Source organism: Protopterus annectens, chromosome 7.part0 (genome assembly GCF_019279795.1).
Source record: "Protopterus annectens isolate FY-2018-M chromosome 7.part0, PAN1.0, whole genome shotgun sequence".
Classification (NCBI taxonomy): domain Eukaryota; kingdom Metazoa; phylum Chordata; order Ceratodontiformes; family Protopteridae; genus Protopterus; species Protopterus annectens.
In genome coordinates this window covers 68,891,841-68,915,772 of record NC_056739.1, presented here as the reverse complement: position 1 = coordinate 68,915,772, position 23,932 = coordinate 68,891,841, and the positions used below count along the sequence as shown (strand labels likewise).

Below are 23,932 nucleotides of genomic sequence, written 5' to 3'. Positions count from 1 at the left end.
AGAAGTACATGCCTAACAGTAGGGGTCCCAGGACCGAGCCTTGTGGGAAACCACTTGTGACTGGTTTAGAGTCGGACATGGAGCCCGCTATTCTTATCGTATGAGTTCTGTCTGTAAGCCAGTTGGCAACCCATCTCGTAACATAGGGATTTATGTTTAGGCTGGTGAGTTTTTCTGTAATACCAGAGTGGGCAATGGTGTCGAAAGTCTTGGCGAGATCAAGGTAGGCTGTGTGAATCACCTTTCCCTCGTCTATGGCCTTGGTGACTGTCTCAAAGAAGTCAACCAGGTTTAGTAGGCATGATCTGCCCTTAACAAAGACGAACTGGGTCGGATCAAGTGTTTGGAGGTTCCCAGTGTCTTTGTTAATGAATTCCATGATGATGCGCTCCATAGCCTTACAGACCAGGCTAGTCAGGCTTATGGAGCAATAGTTACCAGGGTCAGTTGTGGCCCCTCCTTTGTGGAAAGGAATAACCATTGCTGTGCATCATTCTATGGGCACGTAGCCTGTGGAGAGGCTGAGGTTGAAACGTGTGTTTAGATGGGGGATTAGTTCATTCTGTAGTTCGTGCAAGACGCAGCCTGGCACACCATCTGGTCACATTGATGCTGTGTTTTTGGCTATTGAAAGAGCTGTTTTCACCTGTGCGTCTGTGATTTTTGGGACACTACACTTCCGGTATTGTTGTGGGTCCTTTTGGAGGTGAGAGGGGGGTGAAGTTTGCACTGAATCTATCTGCCAGGATGTTGGCAATATCAGTAGGTTCAGTATATTTTGTGCTGTTTTGCACTAGTTCACTGCATATCTGCGAGTTGCCACTTAGATTCTTAACATAGCTAAAGAAGGCTTTGTGGTTATCTTTTGAATCCTTGGCTATTTTTCTTTCGAAATTAGCCTCGGATGATTTCATGAGGGACCATACTGATGAGGGATGTCTTTCCTTCTTGGGATTTGCTTTTTTTCTGAACTAGTTTCCTCCTTCTATTGTATAGCCTGTTTATTGCAGGGGTCCACCAAACTGGTTTCCTTCTTTTAGAGGCGTGAGTCTTGGTTTTGGCAGGGATGGCATGATCCATGCATCCTTGTAGGTGCTCATAAGAGTGCATTTGTAAAGGTTTCTGCATCTTAGGCAGCATTATCCTTTAGCGTGGGGGCTGTGAAACTTGCCACCTCTGTCTTAAGTAAGGTGAAGTTTGCTTTAGAAAAGTTTTTTACTGTGGTTTCCTTAGTTGGGGGTGGTGGTGGGGTGTGGACATCCAGAATGATTAGTTTATGGTCTGATCTAACCAGTGACGGGATGACCTCCAGTGTGGAACACTTGTTGCCCATGTTGGTGATGGCCAGGTCCAATATGTTTTCACCTCTGGTAGGGGAGTTGACCAGCTGATCCAGGGCGTTTGAGTTGAATTCCAGGAAGCGCTGGGCCTGGAAATTTGTACTCAAGTAGTTTTCCCAGTGAATGGTAGGGTAATTGAAATCGCCCAATATCAGGGTGTTTGGTAGGACCTTCATGTTTTCCAGTGACTCCAGAAAGGTGGAGTGGTGGTCCTGGGTCATGGAGGGTGGTCTGCAGCAAGCCACAATTTGCATTGCAGATTTGCCTGATGTTAGTTGCACATGGATGATCTCAGAGGTATCATGCTGCGCCACTAACCTGGAGGTGTAGGTATCCTTGATGAATATGGATACACCCCCTCCTTTTGTGTTTCGGTCTGTGTTCTGTGACCGAAACGTGTGGTACGAGTTGTAGCCCGGTAGTGCTGGGGTGGTCTCTGGAGCCTTGAACCAGGTTTCGGTTACTGCACAGATGTTGACGTTCTCCATACGGAGGAGTGCTTCGAGCGTGTGCATTTTGAGATTTAAACTCCTGGCGATGAGTAGCATAACCCTCAGTTTTTTAATTGTGCTGTTTACAGAGGTGGGTTTGACTTTTGAGCCTTGTCTAAAAAAGGCACTATGGGGGCAGAAAGAGCCTTGGCCAGTAATCGAAAGCTTAGGGGTGACAGGTGCAAGCCGTCTCTTGCAAAGCAACGTGGCTTGTCAAGCATATTGTCCCAGGCTGACAGACACTGGATCCCCTTTGAATGACACCAGATGCTTAGCCAATTTTTGAAATGGATCATTTTTTCTTTATACTGAGGTAACATTCTTGGTGAGAGCAGGATGCTACTCAGGGTCACAGTCATACCAGCCTGGGCTACATGATCAGAGAGCTCTTCCATGTCTCTTTTCATGTAGTCCAGGGAGGTACTTCTCAGGTCATTCACACCAGCATGAACAATTACAGAGTCACATTTGTACTTGTTCTGGAGTGACCCGAGTGCTTGTGTTATGTGGCGGATTCTAGTTCCGGACAGGCAGCTAACAGTATGCTTTTGCTTGTCCAGCCTAGTGAGTGGGACGTCAGTATGCCTGATTATAGAGTTACCTATTACTAGTGTGTTAGGTATGCTATTTTGGATTGTGCGGCACACTGGTTTTGTGTTTTATGTGCTGTTTGGTTTGTGACGGGAAGTGCAGGTTGTTTGGGTGTCTACTTTGGAGGTCTTTGATGCTTTTGCAGGTTTTTATTTAGGGCCCTCGAGAATGATTTTGCGTATTTATGTGTATTTTTTGCCAGTGCTGTTTTAGTAGGTCTGTGTGTGGCTGGAGTTGTGGTGCAAATGTCTGTTCCAGTCTTGGGTGGAGACAGCTTAGCTTCCAGTTTGGCTGTATAATTGCATCTCTCACATATGTTAGTGTTTTGTGGTAGGAGGAGAGGGTTGTCTGTGTACAAGAGGCAGTTGTAACATTGCCTTAGGATACCCAGATTCACCAGCTGGAGTGGAGAGTGCACCTGAAGTTGCCCTTTGGTCATGCTTGAACAGTAGGGTGAGCTGCTTAGCCACTTGGTTGGTGAGGGGTGAATAAAGAGCCTTGCCCTGCTGGGCAATCAGTGTCAGGGTATATTAGTGCTTGCTATTAGGTCTGAGCAAGTGCTGGGCTGTAAGATGCTTTTTGAGTGCTTAGATTGAGAGTTAGACTAGTTTCAAGGGAAAAACTAAAGAGGAGACTTAGTGGAGCCGGGAATAATTTAACCGTAGCTAACCGGCACTGCCCGGTGCGCAAAACCGTGCAAACACGGTTTTTATAGTAGGGAAATGAAAGAGATAGAAATTAACCCAAAATGGCCAATAAACTACTAACCTCTGGGCTGGAACCACTCCTCCAGGGACAGATAGGTTGCTCAAAGTGCCGCTCTCTCACAGGTGAACAGAGAAACTGTCTTCTATCCAAGTAAGTTATGGGCAACTCAGAAACTAGTATCACAGCCCTGAATTCAGCACTAGCCTGAAAACTGGAAAGGTGGGAAACAAGGGATTTTTTTTTTTAAAGATAAGGCAAAAACAGCAAAAAAATACACTTAAAACAGCTTTAAACGACTACAAATGATCAGAAAAGGCTATCGCACTTTAGTGTGTAGCCTACAACAGTTAAATTATTTAAACAAAAAACAACTTTTTAAAAGTGCAGGCAGTCAAATAAGTACAATATGTGAAAAAAACAAGCTTTTAAAAATCACAATAAACGCTGCAAAATCTGCATTATAGGTGGAAAACTGTTAAGTACACTAAGAAAGTACAGAAAACGGATACTTAATCACTCCAAAGTCTCTCTCCTAAGCTAGAAGGCTTGCATCAGTTTAAGGCTTTCTAGTGCTACCCAGTAGGTTAGTTACAGGAAAGATGGGAAAACAAGCGCAGATGTGGTCTTTTAAACCAGAAAGTTGAAAGAGACAGATAAACTGTCCAAATGGTTAATAAACTACAAATTCTGGGCCAAGAACCTCTCCTCTCGTGGTAGACAAGCTACCTAGTGCTTACCACTCCCACTGCCACTGATAAGCTAGAAGGCCTTCCTCCAACACAGAAAGGCTTGCGGGGCTCAGAAGCTTACAAAGAGTCCTGGAATACAGCAAATCTGTACCTGGACTAGACTAGTTACAGGAAAGGTGGGGAACGAGTACAAACGTAGGCTTTTAAGTCAGCAAGTTGAAACAGATGGAAAACTGCCCAAACGGCCAAATAAACTACAATTTCTGGGCCAAAACTCACTATTCCCATGGAGGATAGGCTACCTCCTAGTGCTTACCACACCCACTGATAAGCTAGAAGGCTTTCCTCCAACGCAGAAAGGCTTGGGGGCTCAGAAGCTTACTAACAATCCTGGATACAGCAACTCTGTAACCGGACTAGGCTAGTTATAGGAAAGGCGGGAAAAGTACAGTTGTGTACACTTGCCATAAATGTAGATGTTCGAGTGTATTCACTGTCACTGTTGCAGTCATTACATTTGGGTAATCCTACTGGCAGGTTGCCCTCAGTTGGCCTGAATTCCAAAGTCCTGGGTCCTGCATCGGCTGCTGTTGCCCCCTCCCTGACGTCAGGTCGTCAGGGGGCATAAAAGATGCGGCCGATGCCATTTTCCTTAGTTTTTCTTCCCCAGATGTCAGGTGCCCCCTAAAAGGGTAGCCAAAATTTATATATATATATAGATATATATATATAGATATATATATATAGATATATATATATATATATATATATATATATATATATATATATATATATATATATATAAATACATGCACCAATATAAACTTTACCTTCATCTATAAGCAAATACACCACATAGGTTGTATAAATCAGAGAAGGAAAGATAGGTTCCATAAGAAGAGAAAGGGGGATGGCGGGTGGGTAACCTGGACTGCAACAATTCTAAAGACATGCTTCTGGAGCATTTCTCCCCGGGCCTCCACTGAAAGCAGGATCTGTGGAACCTAGTCGGACTTTCCCGGGCAACAAATAATAAATAAATAAATAAAAAAACAGTGAATACACTCGAACATCTACGTTTATGGTAAGTGTACACAACTGTACTATGTTCTTCATGTTTCACGGGTGCAGTCATTACATTTGGGTACAGTCCCAAAGCTATGGTTGGGGGGCTGGAGCTAAACAGCATTACGAGCGGCTATGAGGTCCTGCAGAACTGCAGTGGCAAAGTCTGACCTGGATTTTGAGTAGAGTGGCAGATGACAGTGCTTTGTAATGGTGTGCACTGAACTCCAAGTAGCAGCCTCGAAAATTTCCTTGGTTGGTACTCCCCTGAGAAAGGCTGCTGAAGTGGCTGCAGCTCTGGTTGAATGTGGCCTAATGCCCTTAGGCACTGGCTTGCCATGGTGTAAGTAGCAGAAACGAATGCAGTGGCCTATCCATTTTGAAATAGTCTGCTTTGAGATAGCCTTTCCTTGTGATCCTGCAGCATATGCCACTAGTAATTGCTCGGTCTTTATGAAAACTTTGGTTCTGTCCAAGTAGAATCTAAGCTGTCTGTGTACGTCCAAAGAATGCAGAATTCTCTCTCCCTTCTTTTGTGGATTTGGATAAAAAGTTTGCAGATGAATAGTTTGGTTAAGAGCCACACTGGACACCACCTTAGGCATAAATGTTGGGTTTGTCCTCAGAGAGACCCTGTCTGGATAAAAAAATGATAAAAGGTTCCACAGCCATGAGAGCCTGTAGCTCTGAAACTAGTCTTGCAGAAGTTATTGCTAGGAGCAGAGCTGTTTTCCAAGATAAAAACTTTATATCGACAGTAGCAGCTGGCTCTAAAGGAGGCAGGGTGAGTTTTTCCAAGACATAGTTGAGGTCCCATGCAGGCATCAGTGATCTCCTTGGAGGCCGTACATTTTAGGCTCCTCTGAGGTACTGTTTTAATAAGGGATGAGAAAAGATTGGTGGCTCTGTATTGTAATGAGCCGAAATGGCAGAGGCATGAATTTTAATAGATGAGAAAGATAGGCCTTTGTCCAGCATCTCAGTTAAGTATTGCAAAATCTGAGGAATATTTGGGACAGCTGTATCAGTTCCTTGTGCCTGGTTCCAAGCGCAGAATCTCTTCCATTTTCCAGCATAAGATTTTCTAGTACTAGGCCTTCTGGCCCCCAAAATGACATCCATCATAGCTTTACTGAGAGGTGTGTTTTGTATGACTACATTATCCGCCATGCTGCCAGGTTTAAAGTCCTGTGTTGGCTGTGCAGGATCTGACTGTTTTGCTGGGACAGTAGATGAGGTATTTAAGGTAAGGTCCAAGCTGGGCATTGAGACAAGTTCTTTAGGATTGGAAACCAGTACTGGTGGGGCCAGTCTGGGGCAATCAGAATCATTTTTTGCTTTTCCTGTCTGACCTTTAGGACTACCTTGGGGGAGGAGAGGCAGAGGGGGAAAGGCATATACCGATAGGTTTTTCCAGCAGAAAGATACGGCGTCCACTTTCCATGCTTGCCTGTGATAAGTCCTTGTGCAGAGGCTTTTTAGCTGGTAGTTGTGAGGGGAGGCAAACAGATCTATGTCTGGGCACCCCCATTTCCTTGTTATCATGCTGAAGACTTGTGGATCCAGCTGCTACTCGTGGGAATCCAGGATGTTTCTGCTTAGTTCGTCTGCCAGAGTATTTTTCCTTCCTGGCAGGAATTGTGCCTGCAGATGTACATGGTAAGTTAATGCTGTGTCCCACCAAGTCATGGCTAGTCTCCAAAGGGGGTAAGAATGTGTGCTCCCCTGCTTGTTTACATACCACATGACCGTGGTGTTGTCGGTCTTTATCAGTAGTTGTCCTGGATGAAGTAGGTCCTTGAAGGCTGTCAGGGCATTCTGAATGGCTAGCATCTCTTTTTGATTGATATGTAGATGCATTTGGGTTGAGGACCATGTGCCCTGAATGCATCTTCCTGCCATGTGGGCCCCCAGGCATAATCTGATGCACCTGTTGTTAGTGTCTGCCTGGCTGGGGGTAATGTGAATGGCTGTCCCTTGTTTTAGCCTTTGCCCACCATCAAAACTCCTGTTGTAGGCAGGGAATAAGAGTAATCATTGTTTCCAGGCTGTGGCAATGTTGAGTCCAAACACTTTTTAGGTACCACTGAAGTTTCCTCATATGCAGTCTTGCATATGGAATTAGTAGAATGCAGGATGCCATGAAGCCCAAAGCCTGCAGAATTTTTCTTGCAGATAACTGGGCCTTTGTTGCCAACATTTTGAAATAGGTAGTCAGTTGCCTTTGTCTGGTGTGAGATAAACCATCTGGGCAGTTGTATTTAAGCTTGCACCCAGGAATATTATCTCTTGAAAGGGTACTAGTTTTGATTTCTTTTCGTTGACTTTGTACCCTAGGCATGTTAGAAGTCTTTTCACAAACGCCAGATGCTGTAGAAGAATGTCCATGTTCTCTGCTTGAATTAGACAGTCGTCCAAGTAAGGATATATTTGTTTTCCTCGTTGTCTGCAGAATGCAATTACTGGTGCCAGGCACTTTGTAAAGACCCTGGGTGCAGTAAATAAGCCAAAGGGCAGTGCAGAGAATTGGTAATGCATTGAGCCAGCATTGAATCTGAGGTATCTTCTGCATAATTGTCTGATTGGGATGTGCAGGTATGCCTCTTTTAAGTCTAGAGTCACCAGCCAAGCGTTTTTGCCCAGCATGGGCAGAAGCTGCTGCAAAGTCATCATTTTGAATTTTGGTATGTCCAGGAATGTGTTCAGGATAGACAGGTCCAGTATTGGTCTCCAGGTCTTGTCCTTTCTGGGTACCAAGAATAGTCTTGAGTAAAATCCTTGTCCCTGCTCTTGCTCTGGTACTTGTTGAATGGCCCCCATGTCCATGAGGGATGAGACTTGTTTTTGTGCCTCTGCCCATTTCTTTTTTGGCAGATCTGGCCAGCCGTTTGCCTTTGGCAGGGTATGGAAATGGAATTTGTACCCTTGTGACACAATATTTAGAACCCACTTATCCTGGGTTATAATGTGTCAATTTTGAGAAAAAAGTGCTAATTTTCCCCCTAAGGGTGCTGCCAGGAGATAAGTGCTTGGTGCAGGCAGGGGGAAGTCATTGGGACTGTTTCCTATATGGTTGTGATTTGTCTTCTCCAACTTTGGAGGTAGAAGCACCCCATTGCTTTGACCTGTAGGAACCTTGCGCCTGGGTTCTACCTCTAGGGCGTCCCTTTGAGGTCTGTCTGACACAGGAAAGGACCAGTTCTTTGTAGGCCAGTGTCTACTAAACCTAGGTGGCTGTACTTGTAAAAAATCTTTGACAGTTTGCATAGATTTAGCTTTGTTCATAGGTTCATACTAGGCTATCTGCCCTAGGGCATTTATAAGCCTAACCAGAGTGTGTTTGGCTTTCGCCACCCATTTTAAATTAATTTTGCTATGCCCTTTTTTGAGGTTAGTATACTGTGCCTCTGTCTAACAGTGACACAGAAGTGATACCCGGGGTAAACCTACGATCTCCCATCCACTCATCAAGAATCCTCTTGAAGAGAGTCAATGAGGGACCCGGTCTAACTTGGAATGGGATTTTATTCCAGAGTGAAGGGAGCCTCTGGGTTATGAATCTGTCCCTCCAACATGTTCTATTTATTTCAGTGCTGAGGTTCAAGTCTCTCAAGCGCGTAGCTCGATGGGATTTGGATTTTCTGAGGTGCAGCATGTCCATTAATTCCAGGCTGGACATGGCTTTATACGTCAGGCACAGATCGCCTCTGAGCAGGCGGTATGCCACTGAGTAGAGCTGGAGTTTATTTAACCGGGCAGGATATGGCATCTGTTTGAGCCCTATGATCCTCTTGGTGAGGTACTTTTGGGGTCTTTCCAGTTGCTGCAGGTGTCTGGTAAGGTACATCCCGAAAGGGGCATTGTACTCAAATATGGGCCTGATGAGGGATGAGTAAAGAGGCACGATGACCTCCCCTGATCTAGATGTGAATCCCTTCATGATTAGGTGGGCTATATAAAATGTTTTTATAACCACTTTGGCCACGTGGTTGTCAAATGAGAGATTGCTATCAACTTGGGTCCCCAGGTCCCTAATTACTACTTCTGTACTTAATGGATTACCACCTATGTGGTAATTTGTGGGCACTTTGTTTTTGCCAAAGGGGATGACTATACACTTTTTGGCGTTTAGCTTGAGGCCATGGCTCTGGCACCAGTTGTCTGTTTCTATGAGGCCCTTTCGGAGGATGCTTGTGTCGGCTGGAGTCTCGATTATGACACCCAGTTTGCAGTCATCTGTGAACTTAGTCAGCCACAGTCCTTCCGTGTTGGCCTGTACCTCCGAGAAATATATACCGAACAAGAGAGGTCCCAGGACTGAGCCTTGTGGGATGCCACTTGTAACTGGTTTGGAGTCTGACATGGCTCCAGCAATTCTAACCATGTGGGTTCTGTCCTTGAGCCAGTCTGCAACCCATCTAGTGACATAGGGGTTTATATTTAAGCTGGTGAGCTTATCTATAATGCCCGAGCGGGGTATTGTATCGAAGGCTTTTGCGAGGTCCAGGTAGGCTGTGTGGACCACCTTCCCCTCGTCAATGGCCTTGGTGACTGTTTCAAAGAAATCAACCAGGTTTAAGAGGCAGGATCTGCCCTTAAAGCCGAACTGGGTAGGATCCAGTGTCTGTAGGTCCCCAATATCTTTATTTATGAAGTCCATGATGATCCTTTCCATAGATTTGCAGACCAAGCTAGTCAGGCTTATGGGGCGATAGTTTCCAGGATCCGTTGAGGCACCACCTTTGTGGAGCGGGACCACTGTTGCTGTACGCCACTCTTTGGGTACATATCCTGTAGTAAGGCTGAGACTGAACAGTAGTTTTATGTTTGGGTTTAGCTCTTCTTGGAGTTCATGTAGGATGCAGCCCGGGACACCGTCTGGTCCCATTGATGCTGTGTTTTTTGCTTTGGAGAGGGCAGCTCTTACCTGAGCATCTGAGATGTCAGGGGGGCAGCACTCTGCTGGGATAGATATTTGCCCTTTTGGTGGTGGTGGGGAGGGAGAAGTTTGCGCTGAACCTGTCAGCTAGGATGTTGACAATGTCTGTGGGTTTGTTGTATTTTTTGTCATTTTGGACTAATTCTGAGCATATCTGGGAATTCCCACCCAGGTTCCTAACATAACTAAAGAAAGCCTTGTGATTATCCTTAGTGTCCTGTGCAATTTTTCTCTCGAAGCTGGCCTTAGACGATTTTATGAGTGCCCATAGTTTTTTGCTAATACTGATCAGAGATGCCTTCCCTTTTTGGGATTTTGCTCTATCATGTAGCAGCCTCCTCCTTCTATTGTATAGTTGGGGTCCACCAGACAGGATGTCTACCTTTGGAGGATTGGGTCTTGGTTTTATTTGGGATTGCATGATCCATGCATTCCTGAAGGTGTTCATAGAATGCGTTTATAAAGGATTCTGCGGTCTGGGCCATATTTTCCACAGGCCCAGGGTCTTTGAAGGATTCCACCTCAATTTTGAGGAGTGTGAAATTTGCTTTAGAGAAGTTTTTCACTGTGGTTTTCAGTGCAGGGGGTGGAGTCGGGATGTGAATATCCAGTGAGATTAGTTTATGGTCTGATCTTACCAGTGAGGAATACACTTCTGGTCTGGAGCATAGAGTCCCCATGTTGGTGATGATCAGGTCCAGTATGCTTTCCCCTCTTGTGGGAGTGGTAACAAGTTGTTCCATAGCATCTGAGTTTATAAATTCTAGGAACCTTTGAGCTAGGGTATTGGAGCTAGAGTAATGCTCCCAGTCTATGTTTGGGTAGTTGAAGTCGCCCAATATAATGGTGTTTGGAGAGACCTTCATATCTGCCAGTGTTCTCAGGAAGGCCGAGTGGGGTTCCTGGGTTTGGGAGGGTGGTCTGTAGCAGGCTATAAACTGGAAGGCAGTTTTACCCACTGTTAGTTGCACATGGATAGTCTCTGATGCTTCGTGTTGTGCCACCAACCTGGAGGTGTGGGTATCTTTGACGAATATTGATACTCCCCCCTCCTTTTGTGGTACAGTCCAAGTTTTGGGGCCGAAAAGCATGGTATGAGGTATAACCTGGTAGTGCTGGGGTGCTCTCGGGAGCCTTGAACCAGGTTTCTGTTACTGCACAGATATCGATGTTCTCCATGCTAAGGAGAGTTTCGAGTGCATGCATCTTGAGGTTTAGACTTCTGGCATTGAGTAGCATTACTCTTAAGTTTCTTATCCCTTGTGATACCTATGGAGGTGGGATTGTCTTTTGAGCCTTGCCTAAAAAAGGCACTATGGGGGTAGCAAGAGCCTTTGCCAATATCCGAAAGCCCAGGGGTGACAGGTGCAAGCCGTCGCTAGCGAAGCATCGTGGCTTGTCGAGCATGTCATCCCAGGCTGACAGGCATTGGATCCCCTTTGAATGACACCAATACTTAAGCCAATTGTTGAAATTGATCATCTTGTCTTCATATTGTGGCATCATTCTTGGTGAGGGTAAGATGCTACTCAAGGTCAGGGTCATACCGGCCTGGGACACATGCTCAGAAAGCTCCTCTATGTCTCTTTTCATGTAGTCCAGGGAGGTACGTCTCAGGTCATTCACACCAGCATGGACAATGACTGAGTCATATTTGTACTGTGTTATGTGGCAGATCCTAGCGCCCGACAGGCAGCTCACCGTGACCTTCTCCTTGTTCAGCCTGGTGAGCGGGACGTCAGTGTGCCTGACGATAGAGTCACCTATTACAAGTGTATCAGGTGTGTTGTTTAGCCTTAAGGGCTGTGACTGTTCGGCACACTGGCTTTGTGAGCTATGTGTTGCACGTGTTTTGTTTTTGGGTAGCGGTTGCTTGGGTGTCTGCTTTGGAGGTCTCTGCTGCTTAGGCAGATTTTTATTTAGAGCCTCCGAGTATGTTTTTGTGTGTTTATGTGTTTGGTTTGCTGTCGTGGTAGGTCTATGTGAGACTGGAATTGTAGTGAGTGTGGTTTCCTTCTCCTCCTGACTGGTTTTGCCAGTACTGAGTTGAGAGAGCTTAGCCTCCAGTATGGCTATATGGTTGCATCTCTCACATGTGTTGGAATTTGTTGAGAGGAGGAGAGGGTTGTCTGTGTACATGAGGCAGTTGTAACATTGCCTCAAGATTCCCAGATTCACCAGCTGGACCGGAGAGGAGATTAACTACCGACCTTTGGACATGCTAGAATAGTATTGGGAATTCCTTTATAACTGAAAAAAAAGGGCCAATGGGGAACGAGGTACTCAAGGGGAGTTTGTGAGGGTGTAGTGCTTTTAATATTTTAGTGCTGACTTATATAATTGCTTTAGTGAGCAAGTGCCAGGTAACTTAAATGCAATGTGTTTCAGGTAACTTAAATGCAAAAACGACAAACAGTAACTTTCTTTCAAGTGAAACAAGGAAATAAGTACAGTAAGCAAGGCAGATATCACTAGGGATCTGCAGAAGCTCTGAAAAGCCGCGTTTTAGGTGGAATTAGCGTTTCAGGGAAATAACAAGCAAACAAACAAGCAGCATACAAATAAAGCTAGATTCAGCAGGCCTGGATCTAGTCTATGCTACAGCAAACAAGGTGTACCAATTTCAGTAAGAAGCAGTTTAGATATGCAGGCACTATAAGCCTTTAACCAGAAATTCCCAGCTAGAAGGGCAGAGTCCAGCCTCTCCTCCCACAAGAGTGCAGACCACGAACCCTTTTAATGCAAAATAACTGGCCTGAAGCCCAAGTGCTTAAAACAGAATAAATACACTTTTAGAATAACAGACACCGAGCCCTCAATCAGCAGTTCCCAACTTAGAAGGATTAAGCTACCTGTCCTGCCACCACAGTGCAGACCACAAACCTTCCCAATGTAAAACAACTGGTCCGAAGCCCAAGTGCTTAAACTAAAAGGCTTAGAATGAGTTACACCAAGCAGTAATAAATACAATTGAGTACTTTTAAGATGACGCAAAAGCAAAATAAAGTAGGAAGAAACACAAATACGGTAAAAGCAGATTTTTTTTTTTGAGTGAGCAAATGAGATGGGCCCAGGAGTTACAGGACAGAAACAAGTGCAAATGCAGGCCTTCAAATCAGAAAGTTGAGAGAGATGGAAGACCACCCAAACGGCCAATAACTACAAATTCTGGACCAGAACCACTCCTTATGTGGTGGACAGGTTACCTAGTGCTTACCACTCCCACTGATAAACTAGAAGGCTTCCCTCAAACACAGAAAGGCTTGGGGGCTCAGAAGCTTACAAACAGTCCTGGATACAGCAAATCTTTATCTGGAACACTAACTACAAAAAAGGTAGGAAACAGGCTTACAATTTTTTTTTTTTCAGAAAAGTAGCAAAAACAGTAGTAAAAACAATTCACATGCAGTGTAAGCTGGCACACTTGAGTATGTAGCAATATTAGTCCACACACAGTTTGAAAAAATGTAATTAAATTAAAAAGGACTAAAAGCAAGTGCAGAAAGGGTTTATTAGGTAGAATGCTGTAAAGAGATGGGACTGGGGGAGTGTCCTAGATCAAATCTACAGTGGGGCGGGCACTGCAAAAGCCACCAAATTTAAACTACTACCAGAAAGTACAGTTTTGTACCTACCATAAATGTAGATGTTCGAGTGCTCATACAGCTGCAGTCATTACAGATGGGTTATCCTGCCGTCAGGCGGGTCCTCGGTCGGCCGAATTCCAAAAGTCTAGGTCCGGCGTCGGTAGTCGCCGCTTCTTCCCTGACGTCAGTGCAGCAGGGGTATAAAAGAGGCAGCAGACACCATTTTCTTCAGTTTTTCTTGCCCCAGATGTCAGGTGCCCCCAGAAGGAAGGCAAAACATAAAGTTATGCAAACATACAATACAGAATAATCAAAAAAACAGTAGTTGCAAGCAAATACACCGTAAGAGAATACCCCAAATAGGTTGTATTATAAGGTGTTTGTCATAAGGCTAGTCCTAAGAGGGGATGGAGGGGGGGGGGACCTGGATTGCAGCTGTATGAGCACTCGAACATCTACATTTATGGTAGGTACAAAACTGTACTATGTTCATCGTGCATACAGCTGGTCATTACAGATGGGAAGAATCCCAAAGCTAAGTAGGGGTGGTAGGCACTAAGTGGAACTAGGAGGAGCGAGGATGCCCTGCATGACTGCTGTGGCAAAACCCGCTCTAGATTTAGAGAATAGTGGGAGGTGATAGTGCTTGGAGAAAGTGTGCACTGAACTCCAGGTGGCTGCTTCCAAAATGTCCTTGGTAGGGGACCCCCCTGAGGAAGGCTGCAGAGGTAGCTGTGGCTCTGGTGGAGTGGGATCTGATGCATGCAGGCACAGTTTTTCCATGAAATGAGTAACAAAAGCGTATGCAGTGGGCTTATCCATTTTGAAATTGTCTATTTGTAAATAGCCTTTCCTTAAGCACCTGCAGCATAGGACACAAAGAGTTGCTCAGATTTCCTGAATGGCTTTGTCCTGTCCAAATAGTAACAAAGTTGTCTGTGAATGTCCAAGGAATGTAGTAGCCTTTCCCCTTTTTTTGTGGATTAGGATAAAAGGTAGGTTAAGTGGAGAGTCTGATCAAAGCTACAATGGATACTACCTTTGGCATAAAGGTAGGGTTGGTTCGTAAGGAAACTCTGTCCTGATGGAAAATGATGAATGGTTGCACAGCCATGAGGGCCTGTAGCTCCGAAACCCTGTGTGCTGAGGTGATAGCCAGAAGAAAGGCTGTTTTCCATGACAAGTATTGTAACTCTGTTGAAGAAGCTGGCTCGAAGGGAGGAAGGGTCAGCTTTTCCAATACGAAGTTGAGGTCCCAAGCAGGGACTGGTGGTTTCCTTGGGGGGTTTATATTCTTTGCCCCTCTGAGGAACTGCCTTAAGAGAAGATGAGAGAATAAAGGAGGATCTGTGTTGCATTGTGCAGAAATGGCTGAAGCGTGGATCTTGATGGAGGAGAAGGAAAGTCCATTGTTTAACATCTCAGCTAGGTACTGTAAAATTTGAGGTATATTTATTACCCAAGGATTCTGTCCCTTTTCTTGATTCCAGGCACAAAATCGTTTCCATTTGGGAGAGTAGGCTTTTCTCGTAGAAGGTCTTCTGCCCTCCAAGATGACATCCTGCACCTCCTTGCAGAGGAGAATCTGTTGGCAAATCAAGGAATTCTCCATGCAGCTAGATTTAGGGTTTTGAGCTGGCTGTGAAGGGTTTTGTAGTTGTGCTGGGACAACAGAAGAGGGACTAGAGGTAGGATCCATGGTGGGGAATGTGTCAGGCTCTTCAGGAGCAGATACCAGTGTTGTCTTGGCCAGTCTGGAGCAATGAGAATCATTTTCGGCCTCTCTGCTCTGGCTTTTAATAGAACTTTGGGCAGCAGAGGAAGAGGCGGGAAGGCATCGACTGTCAATGTTGTCCAATTGAAGGAAAGTGTGTCCACTTTCCAGGCCTGTGGCTGATAGGTCCTTGAACGAAATTTTTTCAACTGGCAATTTCTGTGGGTAGCAAAGAGATCTATGTCTGGCTGTCCCCATGCCTGAGTTATCTTTGTGAAAACTTGAGGATGGAACTTCCAATCGTGTGGATCTGTCATATTTCTGCTTTGGTTGTCTGCCAGTGTGTTTTCCTTCCCTGGCGGGAATTGTGCCTGTAGTTGAATTTGCAATTCCAGTGCTGTGTTCCATAGGGTCATGGCTTGCCTGCACAGGGGGTATGAATGAGTTCCCCCCTGTTTGTTTATGTACCACATCACTGTGGTGTTGTCTGTCCTTATCAATAGCTGGCCTGGATGCAGTAGGTCTTTGAAGGTCATAATAGCATTTTGCACGGCTAGCATTTCCTTTTGGTTGATGTGAAGGTGCTTCTCTTTTCGGGTCCATTTTCCCTGAATGCACTGATCTGTCATGTGTGCTCCCCAGGCGTAGCTGAAGCATCTGTTGTGATGATTTGATTTGCTTGAGGTACACAGAAAGGAAGACCTGTGTTTATTTGGCAAGCTTGAGCCCACCACAAAAATTCCTTTTGAAGGCATGGAATGAGTGGTACAATTGCTTCCAAGCTGTGGCTGTGTTGAGACCATAAGTTTTTTAGGTACCATTGAAGTTTCCTCATATGCAGCTTTGCACATGGGATGAGTAGGATGCAAGATGCCATGAATCCTAGAGCCTGCAGGACTTTCCTTGCAGTTAGCCTGGTGAAAGTTGCCATTTTTCTGAAGTATTGAGACAGTTGCCCTTGTTTGTCTGGTGTAAGGTAGGCCATCTGGGTGGTTGTATTCAAGCTGGCACCCAGGAAAATTATTTGTTGAGAGGGTATTAGTTTTGATTTCTTTTTGTTGACTGTGTATCCCAGGAAGTTCAACAGTTTTATTATAAACGCCAGGTGCTGCAGGTAGTATGTCCTTGCTGTCTGCTTGGATCAGGCAGTCGTCCAGATATGGGTAGATCTGTATCCCTTGTAGTCTGCAGAAGGCGATTACTGATGCCAGGCATTTCGTAAACACTCTGGGCGCAGTAGATAAGCCAAAGGGCAATGCAGAGAATTGGTAATGGGTTGAATCTGCAAGAAATCTGAGGTATCTTCTGCAATCTTGTCTGATATGGACATGCAGGTATGCCTCCTTGAGGTCCAATGTTACCAGCCACGACTCCTTGCCCAGCATGGGAAGAAGCTGCTGTAATGTGAGCATCTTGAATTTTGGCACCTGTAGATATGTGTTTAGGATGGATAGATCTAAGATAGGTCGACAATCTTTGTCTTTCCTTGGTACCACGAATAGTCTGGAATAAAACCCTTGACCTTGTTCTTTTGCAGGTACCTCTTGAATCGCATTCATGTCCATGAGAGCTGAAATTTGTTTTTGTGCCTCTGCCCTTTGATTTTGTGGCAGGTTTGGCATGCCTCTCATTTTTGGAAGGATGTGAAAGTGGAACCTGTAGCCTCTGTCTATAATGTCCAGAATCCATTTGTCTTTTGTAACAATATGCCAATTTTTTGAAAATAATGCCAGTTTTCCACCCAAAGTTGCTGCCATTAAAGCTTTGCTTGGCAGGTGTAGGGGGAAGTCATTGTGTCCGTTTTCTAAAAGACTGTGATCTATCTTCTCCACCTCTTGGGGTTGGTGCTTGCCACTGTCTGGCTCTGAAAGATCCTTGAGGTTGCCCTCTACCCCTTGAGTGTCTGTATCTGCCCCTTTGAGGTCTGTCCGTGGCTGGAAAGGACCAATTTTTTGAAGGCCAGTTTCTGCTGAAACGTGGAGGTTGTACCTGCAGGAAATCTTTCACTGTTTGCATTGATTTAACTTTTTCCTCCATTTTCTTTAGTACCTCCTCAGCTTTAACACCAAACAATGCATCTTTCTGAAGAGGTGCATCTAATAACTTAGCTTTGACATGATCTGGTAAGGTTTGCTCTTTGAGCCAAGCATGCCACGTATAACATAACCCCGTAACAGCAGCTCTACATGAGGCTTCTAAAGCATCAAAACCACACTGCAAGGTATGTTTACCCACTTGCTCTGCACAATGCAACAAATCCTGCAACTCTTTTAAATCTGGTTGTTCTGGTTGTGTCATCTTGTTTTTCAGCGGAGATATCAAAAACTGTCGATACTTTAACATATGGAACTGACAGTTTAATGCCCTCATGGTTAAAGTGGCCGAGGTGTACACCTTTTTCCCCCACCTTTCTAAAGCTCTGGAAACTCTCTCTGAAGGTAATGGGTTTTTAGCAGTAGAGGCCTTAATTCCCTTGGGACCCTGTGAAATAGTTTCAGGGTCAGCAGTATGGCTTTTATATAGGAACTGGTGAGAATCAGGAACCCAGTAATACCTGTGTGGTTTAACAGGAGCTGGAGGCAAAGAATCTGGATTAAGGCTGGCTTCTGTGTACACATCATCCAATATATCTAAAACAGGAGGGATAACCAGGGGCCTATGCTGGGGGAGCAGAAGAAATTCCCTGAGCCTTTTCTTGGAATCTGAGTAATCTTGGCCTTCCCAGTGAAAGTGTTCCATCAATGTATGCAGGGTTTCCCCAAAACACTAGTCCTGGGGGGGGGGGGGGACCGAGGGAATAGACTCCTCTGCATCAAAGTCTTCGAATGGAGAATAGGCATAATCCTGGTCCTCAGATAGTTCTGAGGTAATAGAAGCTTGATCTGAGGAAGGGTAGTCTTCCTGTAATCTGGGCCTTTTGTCAGAGGGGGGGTTGAGAACCCCTGATAAGAGTAATCAAATCCTCAGCCATTTTAAGCATCTGCTTTTTAGGCATGGTGCCTTAAGAGGGGGTCTGAGGAACCTGTTTTTTGGTTTTCATGGCTGCTTTAGATTTAGTGAAGGCTTTAATAGAGAAGGAGGAAGGCCTGAAGACCCCTTGAGAAATGGCAGGCCTGTCTAAATTCTGAGTTTCCCCGCCAGGAGTGGCGTCGGTATCTGCAGTAGGAATGGGGGCCGAGGAGCCTGCGACCTTGGGTACTGAAGACACCAGTAATGTAGTGTCATCGGTACTCAGGGGCAGCGTAGGTGCCTCGCTGAGTACCGGAGAACCGGTAGTCGGCCTTAGCGTGGTCTCAGTAGACGGTGCGGACCTCGTATGTCGGTCCTTATCTTTGCGTCTTTTGCTCAAAACTGGAGTCTGAGTATACGACGACATAATATAATTACATTTTTTGCCAAAAAAGTGAAGGGCGAACTCCGCCCGACGCTTAATAGTGCGCTTGTTGAATCTAGCACAAAAACGGCAGGCCGAGACGTCATGGTCTGGGCCTAAGCAAGGTATGCAGAAAGAGTGGAAATCCTTATGCGGTATTTGCTTCCCACATGAAATGCAATTATTAACTTTGTCTGACATCGGTCTGAGGCAAGAAAAGTTTCCCCAACGGGGTACTTAGCTTTCAAGAAGACTTTGGCTGAAATACTTTCGTAAATCTCAGGAGCTGGCCGACCGGCACTTGCGAACTGAAAGAGACTGAAGAAAATGGCATCAGCTGCCTCTTTTATACCCCTGACGCACTGACGTCAGGGAAGAAGCGACGACAACCGACGCTGGACCTAGACTTTGGAATTCGGCCGACCGAGGACACGCCTGACGGCAGGATAACCCATCTGTAATGACTGCAGCTGTATGCACGATGAACATCAGGGGGGGGGGGGGGGAGAAAGTTTCAACAGAGATGTGAGGAATCAGAGTGCAAATTATAAAACCCAAAAAAAATATATACTGATCTCTGTATATTTGCAAAACACTAAGACAACAGCTATCTAAGCAGCAATTTAGCTCTATAATACAGAATAATACAGAAAAATATACTCAGCTCTATATATTTGCAGAAAGTCTTGTAAGGCTGTTCCACTTTAAATGCAGACTGCTGCTATTAACAGTTCAAATTAAGGGAACCTTGGGTTAACAACACACAAGCAATAGAAACCACAATGAGGGGTGGTGGTGAAGAAAGTTTCAACAGAGATGTGAGGAATCAGAGTGCAGATTATAAAACTCAACAAAATATATACTGATATCTGTTTTCTTTAACACCTCCTCTGCCTTAACACCAAATAAAGTATCATGCTGTAAAGGTGCATCAATAATTTAACTTTGACATGATCAGGCAGATTTTGTTCCTTTAATCAAGCATGCCGCCTAACTACAGAACCCGTAACTGCGGCCCTGTAGGAGGCCTCCAAAGAATCAAAACCACATTGCAAAGTATGCTTTCCAACTTGTTCAGCTGCATGCAATAAATCCCGTATTTCCTTGTTTTCTGCACATTCAGAGTTTAATAACATTTTCTGTTTAAGCAATGCCATGACATGTTGCTGATATATGAGCATATGAAACTGACAGTTTAAGGCCCTTATAGCCAAGGTTGTAGATGTGTAAACCTTTTCCTCATCTATCCAGTGCCCTAGAATCTCTAGAGGGGGTAGGGTTTTTTGCAGCGGAAGCCTCAACTCCTTTGGGACCCTGTGAAGTAGTTTCCAGGTCTGCAACAGGTTTTTTAAAAAGGAATTTATGAGAGTCAGGAACCCTGTAATATCTGTCAGGCTTAACAGGAGCTGGAGGTAAGGAGTCAGGGGTAAGACTAGACTCCAAAAACACGTCATCTACAATATCTAACACAGGTGGGATGGCTAGTGGTCTGTGTTGAGGTAGTAAAAGGAAATCCCTGAGCATCTTTTTAGATTCTGAAAAATCTTGGCTCTCCCAGTGGAAATGCTCCCTCATGGCATGCAAGCTTTCCCCAAAAGAATAGTCCTCTGGAGGAGAAGCTGAAGGAATAGATTCTTCAGCATCAGAATCCTCACAGGGGGAAGAGAATATTCCAGATCAGAAGAAATAGAAACCTGATCTGAAGATTCATAGTCAGTCTCTTGCCAAGGCCTCTTATCAAGAGGGGGATGGGAACCCCTGATCAAGGTAATTAAGGCTTCGGCCATTTTGAGCATCTGTTTTTTGGGCATACAGGCCTGTCCACGTGTCTCTTGAATTTGTTTCTTTGCTTTAGAAGGTGCTTTAGTCTTTGCCTTTGAAGATGAGGTTGGCTTAATGTAAAGATGTTTAGGTCTGAACACACCCTCAGAAGCTGGTGCCTGGTCGGCGGCTCTGGACCCATCTAAAGGAATAGTGTCCGAGGCTCCAATACCTTGAGTTTCCAGCAGCATGGCCAACTCCACGTGGGAGTCAGTAGCGGGCGTCAGGGGCTGCGAAAGCTCCTCACTGAGAACCGGCGACTGGCTTGGGAGAAGCTTAGTTGTCGGTTTTGGGCCTCGGTTGTCTATCTCTCTCCTTTTCTTTGCGTTTTTTGTGAATTCCGGTAGTCGGATGGCTATCCGACGACATTGCTGGATAATTAAACCGGCGTCCAAAAAAGATTAAAGCAAAATCATACTGACGCTTAATAGTGCGTTAGTTAAATCTAGCACAAAACAGACAACCAGCAACGTTGTGATCAGGGCCTAGGCAAGGAATACAGTAAGAATGAAAGTCCTTATGAAGTATTTGCTTTCCACAAGAAATACAATTATTACCTTTTTCCGACATCGGTCTGGAGCAAAAAAAAAAGTTTCCCCAACGGGGTACTTAGCTTTACTGAAGACTTCGGATCTGAAACTCGAACATGAAAATCTCAGGAGTCGGCCGACCGGCACTTGCGAACTGCACGGCAAGAAAGACTAAGGAAAATGCCGTCGGCCGCATCTTTTACACCCCTGATTACCTGACGTCAGGGAGGGGGGGGGCGACAGCAGCCGACGCAGGACCCAGGACTTTGGAATTCAGGCTGACTGAGGGCAACCTGCCAGCAGGATTACCCAAATGTAATGACTGCAACAGTGAAACACGAAGAACATCAGGCACAAGTGTGGCTTTCAAACCAGAAAGTTGAAAGAGATGGGAAAAAAAACTGCTCAAACAGCCAAAAGCTACAATTTCTGGGCCAGGGACTACTCCTCTTCTGTTAGATAGGCTACCGGATGCTTACCACTCCCATTGATAAGCTAGAAGGCTTCCCTCCAGCACGGAAAGTCTTGGAGGGCTCAAAAGCTTACAAAGAGTCCTGGATACAGCAAATCTGTACCTGGACTAGACTAGCAACAGGAAAGGCAGGAAACAAGAGCAAACGCAGGCTTTTAAATCAGAAGATTGAAAGAGATGGAAAAGCTTCTCAAACAGCCAATAAACTATAATTTCTGGGCCAGAAACCACTCCTCCTGTGGTAGACAGGTTACCTAGTGCTTACCACTCCCACTGATAAGCTAGAAGGCTTCTCACCAACACAGAAGGGCTTGGGGGGGCTCAGAAGCTTACCAACAGTCCTGAATACAGCAAGTCTGTATCTGGACTTGACTAGTTACAGGAAAGGCAGGAAACTAGCTTAGAATTTTTTTTTTGTTACAGAAAAGCAGCTAAAATAGCAATAAATACAATTCAAATTGTAGCGCAGGCCAGCACACCCAAGCGTGTAGCAACACTAAGGCAAATACAGTTCAAATAAATGCAATTAAATTAACAAATGACTAAAAAACAAGTGCAGAAGGCAGTAAATTAGAAGGCTACTAACAAGCAGTAATAAGTGCAGAGTAAGAGCGACTGAACACATAACAGCACGCAGAAGAGCAACTAAGACAGTTACAGTAAGAGCAGATGAATGATATACATATATATATATATATATATATATATATATATATTTTTTTTTTTTTGAGGGAAGGAACAGAGCAGGATTAAGAGGCCACAGGGGTTGTTCTTCCCAAATGCTCTCTTTGTACACAGTAGGAGTGCCTGAAATCAGAATATGATCTCACTGCACTCAGTTGAGTGAGCAAATGAGATGGGCCCAGAAGGAGTATCCAAATACAAATCTACAAGAGGGGCGGGCAATTTCAAAGCCACCAACATTAATACCAAAACAAGAACAGGGAGAGTGGGTGGGGAACTAACTGTAGAGAGACCGCCACAACTTCAGTTGAGTTAATATTCAGTGAAAAACACAAATAAATAAATTAAATACAGTACTATATGCAAAAGAGCAGATAAAAGTGTACTTAAATTCACTTATACGTCCAGCTGATTTCAGGCAAATGTTAGTCGGCCAAAGCTCTGATATTAAGCAGAGATAACTCGAAATGTACCACTTCTATAAGGCAAGACAGGATGTCAGTGATGAGCTGAAACAATCCCCCACTGCTATCAATGGCTACACAAATTCTAAAAAGTACTCTGTGGAGAGACCGCCACAACTTCAGTTGAGTTAATATTCAGAAACGTAGATGCTAAAGAGGAGTGGTCCCAGCACAGAACCCTGGGGGACTCCAGTGGTGACTGGTCTCTATTTTGATTTTCTGCATCCTATACGTAAGTCAGCTGTCAATTCAATGGGTGACACAGGAGTTTACTTCCAGTTTATTTAGCTTTTCTACTATGCTTCAGTGAGGAACGTAATCAAAACATTTGGTCAGGTTGAGATATGTGGCGTTTACCATTACGACTTCATCCACTGCTTTGGTGACCTTTTCAAAAAAAATCTACCAGGATGAGTAAGCATGACCTGCCATCGATGAATCCAAACTGAGAAGGGTCAAGTACTTGGGGGTTCTCACAGCCCATTTATCTGCACATAGTACACAAAGTGCATAATACGGTATATAATGCATGCACTCAATATGTAAAAGAATAACAGAAGCAGAACATGTATGCATTTCTTAAGTTATTGTACTTCATTTACTGATCCACTTGACCTATGTCAGGCAATGCATTACCATGTTGATTTCTGTATGTAAAATTGTTACCATACAAGTATTTTAAGTAATGATGAACTTCATTTTTGGAGTTTTTCTTCCCAGCTCTGCTATATAATGTCAGAAAACTTCTTGAGAAGACCTCAACTGTAAATATGGTTTCAGTGAAATAAAAAATAGAAAAAAGTACTCACCGGATTCCAAGGTCCTTCTCACTATCCATAATCCACTGAAGAGCAGCCTTAAAACGCTCAGGGTAGCGATCATTCAGTGTCTGTGAATGATATAATAAATGGTCAGGGAAATGACAGACTGCCTAATGCAATCCCCACCTCAAACACACACACACACACACACACACACACACACACACACACACACACAAAACTACAAGTGCTATTTACATACTCCAAAATATGGAAAGATGGAAATGGGCAGTTACGGAGAATTTCTGCAACACCAGCAACAACAAAAAAAAAACATTCAGAAACTATTACAATTAACCAGAATCATGGTTTCCTGGCACAACAGTACAACTGGATTTCACATCACTGTCAGTCAGAACAAGCTAAGTACAAAACTTATGTCACTGGAAACCACTGCTTACAAGCAGGGAAGACAACGGTGATTATCCTGTCTGGGGAAAAGAGTAGATTTGCACAAGAGAAGGGTAAGAATATGGTATACACAAATAGAAATGACAGTGTCACCAAAAGCTTTGCAGGCCTGCTACTGAAGGAAGAAAGGAAGGAAGGAAGAAAATGATCAAAGCTCTTAAAAGGAACACCTGACATTCTGCACATGGCCAGCACCATTGATTGGTCACGTATCGATCTCCAAAAAGTTGTG

At 44.5% G+C, this 23,932-nt stretch overlaps 1 protein-coding gene across 1 annotated transcript in view; it reads right to left on the bottom strand.

The window, feature by feature from the left end:
• The window catches only part of LEMD2 (LEM domain nuclear envelope protein 2), a 592,375-nt gene that overhangs the window by 361,576 nt on the left and 206,867 nt on the right, over window positions 1–23,932 (bottom strand). The window contains exon 5 of the mRNA XM_044076486.1: window positions 23,278–23,357. Coding sequence (XP_043932421.1) covers window positions 23,278–23,357 — 80 coding nt within the window. The remainder of the gene's footprint in view (window positions 1–23,277; window positions 23,358–23,932) is intronic.